This window comes from Panthera tigris, chromosome B4 (assembly GCF_018350195.1).
Source record: "Panthera tigris isolate Pti1 chromosome B4, P.tigris_Pti1_mat1.1, whole genome shotgun sequence".
NCBI lineage: Eukaryota > Metazoa > Chordata > Mammalia > Carnivora > Felidae > Panthera > Panthera tigris.
This window is the reverse complement of record NC_056666.1, coordinates 131040250-131057104: the sequence shown is the minus strand read 5'-3', so window position 1 is coordinate 131057104 and position 16855 is coordinate 131040250. Positions and strand designations below refer to the sequence as shown.

General features: G+C 47.0%; 1 protein-coding gene across 5 annotated transcripts in view; it reads left to right on the top strand.

Moving 5' to 3' along the window:
• FAM227A (family with sequence similarity 227 member A) overlaps positions 1–16855 on the top strand; it is a 74378-nt gene that overhangs the window by 4005 nt on the left and 53518 nt on the right. For 3 of the 5 annotated variants that reach the window (XR_006220252.1, XM_042993268.1, XM_042993271.1), the window contains exons 3-9: positions 1600–1682; positions 9012–9087; positions 9572–9648; positions 10468–10617; positions 13368–13469; positions 13942–14046; positions 15690–15813. Coding sequence is in view for 4 of the 5 variants with exons in the window: in XM_042993268.1 (XP_042849202.1) it covers positions 1600–1682; positions 9012–9087; positions 9572–9648; positions 10468–10617; positions 13368–13469; positions 13942–14046; positions 15690–15813 (717 nt within the window). In the remaining variant the exon portion in view is untranslated. The remainder of the gene's footprint in view (positions 1–1599; positions 1683–9011; positions 9088–9571; positions 9649–10467; positions 10618–13367; positions 13470–13941; positions 14047–15689; positions 15814–16855) is intronic. The other 2 variants (XM_042993270.1, XM_042993272.1) reach the window with 2 other exon arrangements.

Genomic DNA, 16855 nt, shown 5'->3' with positions numbered 1-16855 from the left:
CAAACAAACAAAAAAAGACCCAGCTTCATTGTTCTCATTCCAATTGGCCTCACTTCTCACCTGCCAGGCCTCCTACCTGGGCTCAGAGTTTGCCCTCTCTGGCATCACCTGGACTCTTCCAGAATCTTACTTCTCTAGCCCTCCCTTTATTGATCCACATCTCACTTGTGACTCTGAACTCTATGCCAGGGACCCGCAGAACCCCATCTCTGGAGGACCTTGGAGCTCATCCGGCAAATAACCCTCTCAGGTTATAAATACCGCCAGATGGTCCCATCTCATAAAGAGCCCATTGACCTTCAAGTCCCACTGCCGCCAGCCAAACCATGTGTCCCTCTGTATCCCCTCGCTTTCTACACCTCTCAGAAACCCTTCTCAAGATGAGCACAAGTGATCCCATCAGAGGCTGCTTCAGGGACTCACTTTCCTGGCCCTTTTTCTCATGCCCCCTCTTCCTCCTTAATCCCACACTCCTCTCAACCTAACTAACCCATTTCCGTTCCTATGATTTTCATGTCCCTCCTTGGCGTCTTCATTGGTCAAGTGTCCTCCGGTTTATAAGAACCCTTGAGGGTAATGGAAGTAAGAGTGAACCCTGCTTTTTGTGAAGGCAGTGAGAAGTGATAGGATTATGGGGCTTCTGCAAAGGATATATCCTAGACCGATTGAGGCTAAGACGGAAAGAAATGCAAACCTAGAGAGGGTGACAAGAGGGGCCATTGAACTAGGCAGAGACTTCAACAGTGATCAACAAGGTTGAGATCCCCTCCGATCCAGCCATGCCTCACCTGAAAATGTCTCTTAAAGCAATAATCCAAAATATGGAAACAACTCTCTGTGTATACCACAGCATTATTTCCAATTGCAAAAAAATGATGAACAACTTAAGTATTCAATAGCCATGAAACAATTAAGTGTATTAAAGTACATTCTCCAAGTGGATTCATATAATGCCATTTAAAATACTATGAAGATTATTTAGCTTTATGGAGCATGATCATGATAATGAGTGGAAGAGAAGTCCGAGTCCTAAAGTAGGCATTCACTGAGATTACAATTATGTAAAAAGGTACGTGTATAAAAAATACTGGAAGGAAATCTCCCCGAATCCTAACAGAGGTTGTTAGGGTGGTAGCAGAATGGGTGTTTCTTTTTATGTTTTTCCAAGGTGTCTAGGATGTGGTTAGTTTTCATTTAGAATTGATAAAGCCACTCATTTTTTTTTCATTTTTTTAATGTTTATTTTTGAGAGTATTTTTAATGTTTATTTTAATGTTTATTTTTGAGAGAGAGAGAGAGAGAGACAGAGAGAGAGAGACAGAGTGTGAGTGTGAGAGCTGTCAGCACAGAGCCTGATTCGGGGCTCGAACTCACGAACTCATGGGCCGTGAGATTATGACCTGAGCCGAAGTCCAAAGTTTAAGGACTGAGCCACCCAGGTGCCTAAAGCCACTCATTTAAAATGATAAAAGAAGTGTGAATGTTTGCAAAGAAAGTAGTTAAGCGGAGAGAGTAAGGGACTGTCCTTGCCAGCCTAGTCCCATCCTGTTCCTGCGTGATTAGCACCCAGAAAATTTCCTTAGCAAACTCACCTGCCAGCCTGCCTTATTGGTTCCATCCACCAGGTGAACGAAACGATTGGGGAGCTAGATCTGAGTCCCAATGCGTTGGCCAACAACCTGGTGAGTTATGGGTGCTGAGGTAAGGCTTGGGGCAGGAAGGGCTCCGGGAGTCCCGCCCATTTATTTGAAAGCACATTTGCACAATAGGGGTCTCAGAGATATCTTTTATCAATTAGCAGGATTTCTTTTTTGGAGCAGTTTTAGTTGACAGCAAAATTGAGCTGAAAGTACGGAGTTCCCACATACCCCTGTCCCCACGCATGGGCAAGCTGCCTGTCACCACACTGGTACATTTGTTACAAGTGATAAACCCACATTGATGCATCATTATCACCCCAAGTTCGTTGTTCACATTAGGGCTTTCTGTGCTGTACATTCTATGAGTTGGGACAAATGTGTAATGACATATATCCACCTTTGTAGTATCCTTTTTTTTTTTTTTTTTTTTACATTCATTTATTTTAGAGAGACAGAGCGTGAGCCAGGGAGGGGCAGAGAGAGGGAGACACAGAATCCAAAGCAGGCTCCAGGCCCTGAGCTGTGAGCACAGAGCCCGACGAGGGGCTCAAACTCACAAACCGCGAGATCATGACCTGAACTGAGGTCGGATGCCCAACCGACTGAGCCACCCAGGCACCCCACCTTTGTAGTATCCTACAGAATAGTCTCACTGCCCTAAAAATCCTCCCCCCCATTTACGGCGCCCCCCGCATCTCCTGGCAACCACTGAACTTTTTGCTGTCTCCATAGTTTTGCCTTTTCCAAAATGACAGAGTTAGAACCATACAGGATGCAGCCTTTTCAGATTGGTTTCGTTCACTTAGTCATATGCATTTAAGGTTCCTCCATGTGTTTTCATGGCTCGATAGCTCGTTTCTTTTTGGGGCTGAATAATATTCCTTTGTCTGGATGTGCCACGGTTTATTTATCTGTTCACCTACGGAAAGACCTCTCGATTGCTTCTAAGTTTTGGCAATTATGCATAAGGCTGCTGCGAACATCTATGTGCAGGGTTTTGTGTGGATGTATATTTTCAGTTCATTTGGGTAAATAGTGAGGAGCGTGATTCCTGGACCATCTGGTAAGAGTATGTTTAGTTTTGTAAGAAACTGCCAAAGTGTCTCCCGAAGTGGCTGTACCCTTTTGCATTCGCAGCAGCCATGAATGAGAGCTCCTGTCACTCCACATCCTCACCAGCATTTGGTGTTATCAGTGTTCTGGATTTTGGCCATTCTAATCAGGATATAGCGATATCTCCTTGTCGTTTGAAGTTGCGATTCTCTAATGACATTGAACATCTCTCCATATGCCTACTCGCCATCTGTCTCTCTTCTTGAGTGGGGTGTCTGTTGAAGTCTTTGCCCCATTTAAAATTTTGTTTTGTTTTATTTAATTTATTTTTTTAATATATATATTTTTAAAATTTTACTTATATTTGAAAGAGGGAGAGACAGAGCATGAGCAGGGGAGGAGCAGAGAGCGAAGGAGACACAGAATCCGAAGCGGGCTCCAGGCTGTGAGCTGTCAGCACAGAGCCCTACGCAGAGCTCGAACTCACACACCACGAGATCACGACCTGAGCCGAAGTTGGATATTTAACTGACTGAGCCACCCAGGTGTCCCTGCCCCATTTTTTGATTGAGTTGTTTGTTTTCTTATTGTTGGGTTTTAACAATTCTTTGTGTATTTTGGATAACAGTCCTTTACCAGCTGTGTGTTTTGCAGATCTTTTCTGCCACTTTGCTCCAACTAAATCTCCTAACCCCATTACCCCTGGCATCTTGCTTTCCACCAGGCTCCTCTGTCCCCAGGGCCCAGACCTGGTGAATGCCTCTGCAGGTTTTAGCCGCACCCCTATCCCAACTTTTCTGGTGCTGACTTTTGGGGTCAGTTCATCTCTTGAGTTAGTCTTTTTGATTTATTTTTTAAAATTTAGCAGTGCCTGGGTGGCTCAGTGGGTTAAGCATCTGACTCCTGATTTCAGCTCAGGTCATGATCTCACAGTCACTTGTGAGATCGAGCCCCACGTTTGGCGCTGCGCTGACAATACAGAGCCTGCTTGGGATTCTCTCTCCATCTCTCTGCACCCCCCCCACCAAATAAATTAAAATTAGAATTAAAAAAAAGTTTAAATGTCAGGACAATGCATCCTTATTCTAAAATATTCAAACCATCTCCAAGTATAAAAGTAAACCGTAAAATTTACTTCACTCCCAGCCCTTTATTTCCTCCTGAGAAGTAACCACTGTTAATTGTTTGTTTTGTATCCTTCCAGAGTTTTTTAAAAAAATATTTTATTTTTCTTTGTGGATGGAACTGGAGGGTATCATGCTAAGCGAAATTAGTCAGAGAAAGACAAATATCATATGACTTCACTCCTATGAGGACTTCAAGAGACAAAACAGGTGAACGTAAGGGAAGGGAAACAAAAATAATATAAAAAAAAGGGAGGTGGGCAAAACATAAGAGACTCATAAATATGGAGAACAAACAGAGGGTTACAGGAGGGGTTGTGGGAGGGGGGATGGGCTAACTGGGGAAGGGGCACTAAGGAGTCTACTCCTGAAATCATTGTTGCACTAGATGCTAACTAGTTTGGATGTAAATTAAAAAAAGATTTAAATTAAATTAAAAAAATGTATTTTTTAAATAATGTCTCCATGGGGCTTGAACTCATGACCCTGAGATCAAGAGTTGCGTGCTCCATCAACTGAGCCAGCCAGGTGCCCAAGAACTTTTTCTATACATTTAGAAACATAGAACACATATATTTAGGGTTATCGTTTTCTTTTTTTAATGTGAGTAGGATCATACCATAAATACTGTTTTTGTAACCTGCTTTTGTTTGTTTTTTATTCATTCATTCATTTATTTGTTTTTAGCCTCAATAACTCTTGGAGATGCTTCCAAGTCACTACTGTGGATCTGCCCTGGTCTTTTCGTGACCGCATAATATTCTATTTGTTGGATGCGGCATAATTAATTTATTCCCTACCGATAAATATTTCGGTGGTGTTTTCATCATAGTGAACACGTGAACATTTCTGTATTTGTATCTTGGGGCTCATTTGCAAGTATTTCTGCACGCTAGAGTCCTAGAAGTGAAATTTTGAATTTTGGTAAATGCAGTCGAATCGCCTTTCCCAGAGGTTCAGCCATGTTTTCACTCACGCAGCAACGAGACCATTAGCTTCACTTGCCCCTACCTACCCCACCATCGAGTAGAGCTTAGAATTAAATTGTGAATAGGGGCGCCTGGGTGGCTCAGTTGGTGAAGCGGCCAACTTCGGCTCAGGTCACGATCTTGCAGTCCGTGAGTTCGAGCCCCGTGTCGGGCTCTGTGCTGACGGCTCAGAGCCTGGAGCCTGTTTCAGATTCTGTGTCTCCCTCTCTCTGTGCCCCTCCCCTGTTCATGCTCTGTCTCTCTCTGTCTCAAAAATAAATAAACATTAAAAAAAAATTTAAAAAAAAAAGAATTAAATTGTGAATAAAGGCAACATCCACACACACACACACACACACACACACACACAACTTGGAGTGATTCCATAGAAGTTAAGAAACCTTGTCTATCTGTGTGTGCCTGTGTAGGCAGGAGAGGTATAGCATTAGGGACACAGACTCCGGAATAAGACGGTCTGTGTTTAAATTCCTGCTCCGCCATTTTCTCACATTGTGAAACTAGGTTAATTACTTAACCTTTATGAATCTCTGTTTTCTAGAAAATGGTGATAACAAAAATAATGTATCTACCCCATAGGGTTGTTGCAAGAATTAGAGGAGTTAAAACTCATGAAGCCCCTTAAATCAGGCCTGAGAAGAGTGCCTGGCTCACAGGAAGGACATTCTATATGTATGAACGTGTAGGAGAAAAGTCTGGAAGGATACACACCAAACAATCGATGGGGTCATTTCTGGAAAGGGGGTGGTATGGAAGGCGAGTAAACATGTTTTTTACTCTGGATACTTCTGTAATGTGGTTTACAAAAGGAATGTATTTGCATGTCAGTTCTGTGATTTTTTTATGATAATTTTAAAACCAAGAGGAAGAATATCTTGCTCCCAGAAACAGGATCTGGTGGCTACTTAAGATTGTCGAGCATTGGGGCGCCTCGGTGGCTTGGTCAGTTAAGTGTCCGACTCTTGATTTTGGCTCAGGTCATGATTTCACGATTCGTGGACTAGAGTCCCATGTCGGGCTCTGTGCTCACAGTGCAGAACCTGCTTGGGATTCTCTCTCTCCCTCTCTCTCTCTCTCTCTCTCTGTCTCTGTCTCTGTCTCTGTCCCTCTCTCGCTCTCCTGCCTCTCAAAATAAGTAAGTAAACATTAAAAAGAAAAAAAGATTGCCTAGCATTGGCATATCTTCTCAGGTGCCCTTCGTGGCCAGTGAGAACCAGGATAGGGCTGGTGGGAGCAACCTTGGGTCCTCATATGACCTGGAGGAAGGGACCCCTTGCCTGTCCTTCCTGTCCTCTGCCCAAGCAGCTGGTGAGATCTGTCAGATGCTCACTGCCTTCTGCCACAAGAGCCCATCCCTAGGCTACCCTGCCCAAGCTCTGCTGGCTGCGGTTTGCCCTGCCCTGTGTCCACCGGGCCTTGACTGTGCAGCCACTTCTCCTGTGTCGGGGCCATAGCCAGACTGGTTTCTCCAGCCTCCATGCTGCCGTGCTGCCTGGCACCTAGCCCGGTGCCTAGTGCATAAGAGGTGCTTCTTAAGTGTGCACCAGTGAACGAATGAGCCCCAGATCCTCCTCCCCACATCCCACATCACCATGTCCCTTTTCTGTTCCTTCTTCCATGCCCTAAGTGTGGGCTCCCCACCTCTCTGGCCATGAACCTTGCTTAGCTCTTCTTCAGCTTTATTTATTTATTTATTTATTTATTTACTTATTTATTTATTTATTTTGAGAGTGAGTGTGAGAGAGAGAGGGAGAGAGCACGTGAGAGAGACAGAGCACGGGAGAGGGGCAGAGAGAGAGAGAAAGAGGGAATCCCAAGCTGGCTCTGCACTGAGCGCAGAGCCTGACGTGGGGCTCGAACTCACGAACCGTGAGATCATGACTTGAGCCGAAATCAACAGTCAGATGCTAAACCGACTGAGCGCCCCCCCGCCCCGCACCGGGTACCCCTTGCTTGGCTCTTCCTTCCGGCCCCCTTCCCCTCAAGAGCTCCACTCATAGCACAGCTTCACCATTGACCCAGTGGCAGGCACATTCCTTCCGCTCTCCGCCTGGACGTCCTCACCCTAGAAGGGACTTCTCTGCATCCCGTACCCCAAGACTAGTGGAGGGGCCCCTTCTGGGCACATTGCTGGCATCCTGTACCTCCCCACTGCAGCACTGGCCACCTCAAAATCCCTGGCTTCTCCGCACTAATCCCTGAAGCCTCAGCAGCGTTCGCTGCTCTCTGCTGCATCCCCGACACAGGCATAGCATTGGCCTTGAGCAGGTGCTCAGGAAATACGTGTGGAATGAATGATATGGTTGTAAATCCTAGCTTCTCTCCTGTATCTCAGCCTCATATTCCCAGCCACCTAGAGCAGTGGCACCTAAACCTAAGTGATCATCAGACTCCCCTGGGAGGTTTTTAAAAAAACTAAAAGTGAAAAGAGCATCACGTGGGACCGTGTGTTCTGCCTGCTCTCATTTGAACACGATGTCTCCGGAAGGCTATGCAAGAAATTAAGGGTATTGGGTGGAGGGAGGCAGGAGGGAGACTTTTTACTCTACTACTTGATTTTGTACCTTGTAAATTATTTACTGGTGTTAAATTTTAAGTAGAGAACTATTCAGGAGCCACAGTACATAAACAGTTCATGAGCTGAGGCAGACGCAAGGAATGAACTTCTCCATTGAATTGGTGTATCTGAAAAACTCCCCAAGTAGGGGGACAGCCCCACTTGTAGGTACCACTGTCGTCTCAGATGCACACGGCCCAGTGCTGGTCTCCTCGTTGACGCCTAAAACTTGCTGGTCTCCCAACGTTCACCTATCCGTTCTGCTCTCTCCGTGTGCAAATCTTGTCCATCCCTCTTCCAAGGCCTTGACAATATGGGCTACAAGTGGCATCCCGGTAAGGACCAGAGACACCGCTGTTCCACTGCCTTGGCTCACACCCCTCCCGTTCATTCATCATGCCTTATCTTGGCCTATGTTTTTGGAGTGACAAGCGTTGACACGTAGACCTACCGGTGTGAGCCCTTTCCCCATCTACATACACCTGCGCACATGCTCATAAAGGGGGTAGAAGACTGGAGGGGGCGTTTCACAGTTTATCAAGCACGACAGATGCCTCATCGTTTCCCCCAGTGCTCGTGGGTGGTCCTCTGTGACTCTTCTAGTTCACACTACTCTCAGTTGCTTCAAACCCAAACGTAGCAATTTAGGACCTACTTGGCCCACGTGTGCTGATGTCAACTGTCCAAACAGATTGTAAATTCCTAAAGGCGAGGACACAGAATCCTCATTCTTCGTTCACTTTATTGTCCAAGAGCAGTGCCGGGCTCATGGCCGACGATCAGTACAACTTGTTGGGTCACTGACATTCATTTTTCTTTCCTTTTGTTCCCTCAGGAGGGGATGCGGGAATGGGGGAGGAGGAATCAGAGATCAAGAGAAATCTGTTGAGAAGTCAAGGGTCTGGTGATTAATAATAATAATAATAATTAGCCTTTATTGAGCAGCTCCTATCTGGTAGTAGCCTCCGCACTGGTGTTTTAAGATGCACTAGGGGCGCCTGGGTGGCTCAATCGGTTAAGCGTCTGACTTCGGCTCAGGTCATGATCTCACTGTTTATGAGTTCGAGCCCCACATCGGGCTCCGTGCTGACAGCTCAGAGCCTGGAGTCTGATTCTGTGTCTTCCCCTTTCTCTGCCCTTCCCCTGCTCGCACGCGCTCTCTCTCTCTCTCTCTCTCTCTCTCAAATATAAATAAACATTAAAAAAAATTCAAGATGCACTCAATACTGTATATCCAACCCTTACAAGGACCCTAGAAGGTAGGTATCATTGTCCTCCTCACAGAGACTTTAAACAATAGCTTTTAGCCCAGGGAGCTTGATTGGAGCCCCCATTCCCACATCCTGTACCTCCTCAGAGGTATAGACAAGAGGAGGCATAGCCAGGAGGAGGGGCGGCGTGGGAGGAGGCAAGGTGGGGGGATGTATCGGTGGTGACACTCGGTGGGGGCGGAGGTGGGGTGGGAACGAGGTCAGTGACCCCAGTGGCCACGGAGACCCTGGCGCCTACGGGGAAGACAGGGAGGCGCTGCCACAACCTCTGCTCCAGGCCTTTTGCGTACCAGCGGGGGAAATGGCCTGATCTCTGACCCTCGTCCCGCGCCGAGATCTGCACGAATCCCTAATGCCCCATTTCTTTCTGGTTTTTGAAGGCAATTGAGAGATTTGAGTTGGAGAAGAAGGCTTTGAGAGAGAAAAGTCACGCCGACCCCGACCCGGGAGACAGAGGCAAAAATCCTTTCTCATAGCCTTGATGGTGTTTCTGTGGGGTGTGGCTGTTGTTAGTATCTCAAACGCAGTTAAGCAGGAATCCAGCATTTCAACCGAGGATAGCTTTGTCCTCTTCTGGAGGAGTCTCATGTCTGACTTGCTGGCATTGGGCAAGTTAGGAGGGAAGGACGGCGCACTTAAGAGACGGCCTACTAGGTGGCACTTCTCCTATTAAATCTTTGCAATGCCCCCAACTGTGGGCTAGGTGCCACTGAACAGAGTTTACAGATGAGGGAACAGGCTTGGGGGCAAGGGGACAGCTTGTCTGCGGTGGGTCCTGGATCCAGTGAGCCAGCAACTCAGGCGGGGACCAGTGAGACTAACAGTGTGACTGTCCTCTGGCAGCTCAGGCTAAGTGAGTGAAACATCACAGCTATGATTACTGCACAGCGATGGACAAACTTCGTGGTTACATCCTTTCTCTTCTTCCATTCTTCTGCAGACAAGAGTCCCAGAAAATCACAGCATATTTGCAGAGGCTCGGAATCTAGGAATGTCAGATCTTTCATCAATAAAAGGGTAAGGGATCTGCTGCTGGGTCTCTTTCTGACTGGTTTCTGCTGGGCATGAAATAGATTTTAGTCCTGGGGAGAGGACGCTTGGCACTTGCATGGTGATTGTGCAGGAAAACTGCAGAGTGCCCTTTTTAGAGGATCTTAAAGTAGTTCGCTCTCTCTGTCTCTATCTCAAAACAAATAAATAAATACACTTAAAAAAAAAAAAGTAACTCAGTCCCCCAAAATGTTTCCAGCAGGTGCCTTGGGTGATGGCAATTGGTTTTCTCTTTCCACTTTTCTGTATCTTCACATTTTTTATAGTTGTTATATTGCCTTTTTTCCCCAGAAATTCATAATGAATAAACCCAAGGGGGAAACTGTATGCTCCAAATTATTAATGACAGTAATGTTAATTGGAGGTAATCCATGGGTAGTTAATTCAATGATAGCCCACCTTCATAACAGGATCTATTCTCTGAAGTGATAAATTTGAAGACAGTGTAGCAATGTGGAAAATCTAAGGTGGAGAAAGCAGGACACCGTGTGTGTGTGTGTGTGTGTGTGTGTGTGTGTGTGTGTGTGTGTGTGTTTATGTATTGTAACATGAGTCGAGTTATATCTGCATATTTGTAAACATGCTCAGAGCCTGAAAGGGAAAATAGAAATAATGTAAATCATTTGGTAAGAGGTGCTGGGGTCCTGAATGTGCCCCCATTTTGTCCAGTTTCTATAAGCTTGTTACACCATCTTCGTGATAAAAAGGGGAAGATATCCTCGTTTTTAGTTTTAGTTTAAACTGTCAAATGATGGACCTCATTTTCATACCTGCTTTTTGTTCCAGAAAACAGCAGATAAAAATCTGCTGGTGGAGCTGTACCAGCACCCATATAAATTTAACAGCGCTGTGCCGAACAGGCTTCCAAATGGGGTGAACTTCTGTGACATGGTGGGCAATGTGGTCCGGGCTGAGAGAAACCGCCTTAGTGGCAAGGTAAGGAAAGAGAGTGGGCAGCTCACCAATGTTGCCAACTGTGTGATCCCCCTGCCGTGGGCCCAGCTGTACCCCAGCTTTACAGCAACCGTGTGGCAGACAGACACAGCCGTCCCCGTTCTATACCCCAAGGAACTGAGTCAGGGTCACTAAGTAAGTCAGTTTCCACGGCCAGACAGTTTGCAGGTAACTGAGCCGAGATTAGAACCCAAGCCCATGTTCCCTCCAAAACCTAGATTCTTCCTCCCTGAGCACTCATTTCCAGACTGTTTTTTTTCATTTTTCATTTTTCATTAAAATTCTTTTTAATGTTTATTTATTTTTGCGAGAGACAGACAGACAGAGCACAAGCAAGGGAGGGCAGAGAGAGAGGGAGACACAAAATCTGAAGCAGGCTTCAGGCTCTGAGCTGTCAGCATAGAGTCCGACGTGGGGCTTGAACTCACAAACCGTGAGATCATGACCTGCGCCGAAGTCAGACTCTTAACCGACTGAGCCACTCAGGTGCCCCCAGACTGCTTTGATCATGTGTCTTATTGGCAAAAAATTTTGAGCGTGCACCATCATGATCTATGTTTTTTTGTAAATGATATACAGACATGCTCTGTTGTCAACTGCTACATTATATATTAGTAATCTTAATTTCTTGTTTTTCTTAGTTAGACATTAGTTAGAGTATTTTCCTCCCACGTCCCTTGGTGCCCCTTGGGGAGAACAACCACTTGGAGAGCAGTGCATTGGAGCACGCTGGGTTCCTTGGGAAGCAGGGCGGAGGGTGGGGACGGTATTCCAAGGCCTAGAATACGTGAGACCACTCAAGAGGTGGGGATGAGTGCAGAGAGGTGTGGGGAGGGGAGGAAGCCCAGGAAATGGTATCCGCAGCCCTACAGCTGGTCTCATCGCCCTTCATGGTGTCCCCAAAGCAGCTCCAATCGTCGTCCCCTGCCGGGACCCAGGTTCTTAGCCTCGTCTACCTGTACTTCCTACTGCTGCCTCAAACCACTTACTACCCGTCTCCCTCTCTTGTCTCCTCCTCCCTCTGTCCTTTTGTCTCTCTTTCCCTCGCTCCTCTCTCCCTCTGCCCAGCCACCTTCCTTCACTCCCTCCTCTCTTCACGATTTCTCCCCGCTGCCTTCTCTCCGGCGGCAATGTCTCTGCCTCAGCTCCGTCGGTCTCATTCCTCTGTGTCTTGCGTTCAGACTTTCTGAGAGTGATGGTCTGTTGGGGCCAGCCGCCGCCCAAGATGACAGTGGTATTTGCTGGAGTTCCAGCCCCTGGCTCCAGCACGGACTGCAGTCAGCAAGTGGACAGCTGCCTTTAACCAGTCGGTAGGGGCTCTGGGCCCAGGTGCCTGGTCCCCTGCCGTCTTTGGCAGAGGGGTGGAGGAGCGGCAGGCACACAAACCCACAAACCGCGAGATCATGACCTGAGCCAAAACCCAGAGTCAGAAGCTTAACCGACTGAGCCACTCAGGCCTCCCACAGAAAGCAGATGCTTACGGAGTCCTTCAGTTTCCCTCTGTCGTCTGGTTGAGGACGCTGAGCACATACAGGTTCAATAACGTTGCTCAAGGCCACACAGCTTCTTAGCATAAGAGCTGGATTTGAATCCAGCTGGATTCAAAGTCTGTGCTCTCACTGTATGTTTTCTCTAAGGAAACGTGAGGAACGGTGAAAAAGACAAAGCAGAGAGCTGGGCTCAGAGAACCCCCTGCCGATGAGGGAGGCTTATCCACGCACCCTGCCCCCAGCTTCCATAGGCCTGAAGGGAGAGCCGAGGAGTCTCCCCCTTTGCATCCAAGAGGGGGCAGGAATGGGATCTCTTTGCTCTTCATAATGCTAAGAGGCCGCGTGTGTGGTGTCTCTGGGGTCAAGCTGCCTGCTCCGGAGCCTCCCCGGCCATGCGAACTTGGGCAAGAGTCCTACACTTTCGGACCCTCCCTTTCCTCTTCTATAAACCGGGGATGCCTGTAGCTACCACCTAGATGGTAACAAACGAAATGAGGTGAGGGGTGAAGGGCACAGCCCTGTGCCAGACACATGGTAAACATTCAACAGATATTACGTGTCATTACGCTATTCAGATGGTAGTTCTGGAATCAGAGTCAGGTTACCGGGTCGCCTTGCAACGAAGTCTGAACTTCCTGCCCCTCCGAGTTCGCTGAAAATTCCGATTTTACAGTTGCATGTGCTTACCGTGAACCCCGCAGAATCTCCTGGTCCAGTGACTTGCAGCTGTGTGGCGTGCGTGTTTGTTGATTGCCGCTGAGCGGAGTAGGTGACAGAACGGGGAAGCTGCCTCCAGTTACAGATTCCGGTGCTGGCTCTGCCACCTGCCGGCTGTATCTCTTTGGGCAAGAGACTTCAGCTCTTCGGTCCTCAGTTTGCTCGTCTGTAAAATGGGGGTAGTGGTAACACGCCTGGTGTGATTATCTTAGCGGTTAGATGAGAATGTGTAAAAATAGCTGGAAAGGCAAATAGTCGGCACTCACTAAACTAAAAGGGTAAGTGTTTCTTTTAAGTTGACTCCAAAGATGACGGGTGGGAAGATGGTGTGGTTAGCGACAATAACAGGCTGTGGAACACAGGAGGAAAGGCGGGTTCTGAACGGAGAGGATTATTAATCTGGTTGTGGCTCCACAGCCACAGTGAAATAATGAAACAATGAAAAATTGTGTTTTCAAAGACAACGGCAATAATAATGTGAATTTTGTTGTTGTTGTTGTTGTTGTGTTTTTTTTTCTTCCCAAGTCTTTCTGTTCCGATAGAGAATTAGAGAAGTTTCTCTCTTCTCCTTCTCCAAGAGCCATATGGCTGGATAGCTTCTGGTGGATCTTTCACGAGAGGTACCAGGTAAATCTGCGTGCTTCTCTCCCTTGCTTAAGTTACTTTTCTATGGAATAAAGCCCAGTGTCTCTAACATGGGCTACCGGGCTCTCTGATTCTATGGAGCACCCCTGCAGCCCCATCTGCCACCCCTTCCCTTCCCCACCCGTGCCTCGTCCATCCGTCCTGTGCTTCAGCCTCCGCACAATGTCCCGTAGCCCCCTGAGCATCAGGAACTGGTCCCTGACACATGGCTGGTCAAGCACAGGGCCGGGAGCAGGGTCGGGACCTCCCACCCCAGAGTTTGCGCACTTTCTTCAACAATCCGCCCCACGTATAAATCTATTTCATAAATCCTATAAAAATCAGCGTACTACTTCGTAAATGACAGGAGGTTCAACCTCTCGAGAATAAGAGGAGTACGTATTTAAGAACCTCAGGCCTTAACCGTTTCATCAGGAGGCTCTAGTAATTCCTTCTCCACTCTTATTCCTGGTAGCCAAACAAGGAGATCCAGAATGAGCTGTTTGATCGGATATCCCAACACTACGCGTCTCTCTTATTGCATGAATCCAAATCCCACTATGAAGAGGCTCTCTTAAAAGTGAGCATCAACCACTGCTGGGAGAACAAAAAATCACGCTAATGCCAATAGAATGCCCTTAACATTCTTTCTGTGAGGGAGTAATTAGTAAGTTGTGCTATATTCATACACAGACTTGCAATGCCGCAGTCACAAAAAAATAAGGTAGATCTATATATGGCGTATTTTAAGTGGAAAGCAAAGAAATTTCTAGAACTCCGTGTTTAAAAATGTATATGTATATATGCATGTGTGCCTATGAATAGAAAAAAAAAATCTGGAAAAATACTTACCCAGCTCTTAGCAATGATTATCTCTGGGGAATGAGGTTGTAAGAGACTTCCTTTTCTACTTTAAATATTCCTGTAGTATTCAAATAAGCATGTGATTTTAAAATTAAAAAGTATGAATATACATACATTCACAAAGACTGATTTAACTACATAAATAAATTACCACAAAGTTAAAAGGCAAATGCAAAACTGCAGAAATCACGGAGCATATACGTCACACAATGGAAGGAACTCTTACAAATCGGGACGCCCGGCTGGCTCAGTTGGAGGAGCGTTCATCTCTTGGTCTCGGGGTCGTGAGTTCGAGCCCCACGTTGGGTACAGAGATTACTTAATACACAACAACTTAAAAAAAAAAAAAAAAGAACTCTTATAAATCTAATGAAATCCCTTCTAGACCAGTGGGCAAAGTACCAAACCAGAAATTCATCAGGGAAGAAATACAAATGGGAAAAAAAGTTCACCCTTAACAATCGTCAAACATACAAATTAAAACAATAGCCATTTGACGCCCCTTTTTACCTGCTGGATTGCATGGATTAAAAAGAATAATTGCCAGGGTTGTGAAGGATCTAGGGAAATGACACTCTGACGGTCTGAGAGAGAAGTGCATCGTTACATTTTTGCTACGATAAGCCCCCAGCGTATCATCGCTGCTATGATTACTATCGTGATTCCATCTTCTGGAAGTCATAATCGAATACTCGGGAAAAACTGCTTTCACTCATGCATTCCACAAAGTTTTGACTGCCTGCTATGTGCCAGACATAGAGATGGTATCCACCGATGGGGGTGTTGAAGTAAATTTTGATATGCCTACTCAGCACAATATTATGAAGTTCACTCGTGGGGAGAAAAATCCCGAAGAGTTTATAACAACCTGAGGAAGCGCTTCTACTATGTTGTTAAATGAACAAAGCCAGATAGAAATGTATAATTTGAACTCAACCGTAGTTAAGAAGGGACAACAGTTCCACGCGTGCAGAGGGGAAAAAAATAACAGTCGTAGTACTTCCTGTAACCTCTGATGGGTGGGTCAAATGTATCTTGTCATCCGGGCTACTCTTTGGAGGTGGCAGAAGGGGCTGAGCCGCAGACCACGTGCAGAGGGAAAGCGAGAGGGGGAGGTTGCTGGCCAAGCCTAGCCTGAGGTCTGAGGTGGGGTCCCCAGGTAGGGTAAGGAGTCCACCAAGATGTGGGCCAATGACAGATAGAAACTGCTCCCCCCATGAATGGAAGGCAGCACGGTGTCAGGTGGAGAGTTTTATCACAGATCCTTTCCACGGTCGGGGACTCTTTTCTGGGTGCGGAAACGTCCAGAACATGGCCTGAGCTCTGCTTCCCCCCGCCCCCCGCCCCCGCCCTCCCCAGAGGCTGCCATCACTTCTGAGTAAAGCCCTGTACACCAGCTTCTGTTGCTGCTTCCCACAGTCCTGGTTCAACACGCACGATTTCAAGTCGGACATCTGCAACACAATGAGCCTGTGGATTTCGGGTAAGAGGAGCCTGCTCTGTCCTGGGGAACGCGATTCCGGAAACACTTTTCTGCCTGAGCCTAGGTCATAACACCCTTTACTGAGGCAGCTATCCTCTGCTCTCGTTGACGTTCAAGAAGGTAAGGTGTGCGGTTAGAGCCCCGTGGAGTACTGATCTCGCCTGCTTCCGCAGAACAGTTCTGAGATGTTCTTAGTCCCTCTTTGTGCCCGGTGCATCTGTAGGGAGCAGGCTCCAGCCGAGCCCCATTAGTTGGCCATGTGCTGTGGGCTGGTGGATGCAGAACTCAGCAACCCCAAAGCGTATGCTGGTTGGACGATCCCAACCTTCCTCCCCCGGGTGACTCCATGTGGCCCAACTGTAGTCCCCTTGTCTCTGCTGCCCGCACATGAGTGCCCAGGGTGGTGTTTGCTTTTAACGACTTTTCACTCCCCTTCCCCACTCCCCTCTTCTCAACCTAGATTATTTTCTAAGGCCCTTAAAATCTCCTACCTATTGAGAAGTTCCTGGGTCCTAAGTACTGTGCTAAGTAAGCACTCTTTTACATTTCCTATTGTCTTGGGGGTCTCCAAGTCATTCCCACATTAAGGTGTTTGCTAGGCGAGCTCTCAGGTCTCAGCGTGTAGGAGTATTGACAGCCAAGATTATGGCAGTGCAATGAGGTTACACAGCCAGGGAATGTTCTTTTTTTTTTTTTTTTTTTTTAATTTTTTAATGTTTATTTATTCTTGAGAGAAAGAGAGCGGGAGCAGGGAAGGGGCAGAGAGAAAGGGAGACACAGAATCTGAAGCGGGCTCTAGGCTCCGAGCTGTCAGCACAGAGCCTGATGCAGAGCTCGAACTCACGGACCATGAGACCATGACCTGAGCTGAAGTCAGATGCTCAACCGACTGAGCCACCCAGGTGCCCCCAGCCAGGGAATATTCCTAAGGGAAATGACAGGCAGGGTCTGGAGGAATTCCTGTGCAAGCTTCCTCATGCTGTCTCCCTTCCGTGAGGAGTTAGGCAGGGCACTGTCATCCCTCTGCAACAAAAATGCAGCA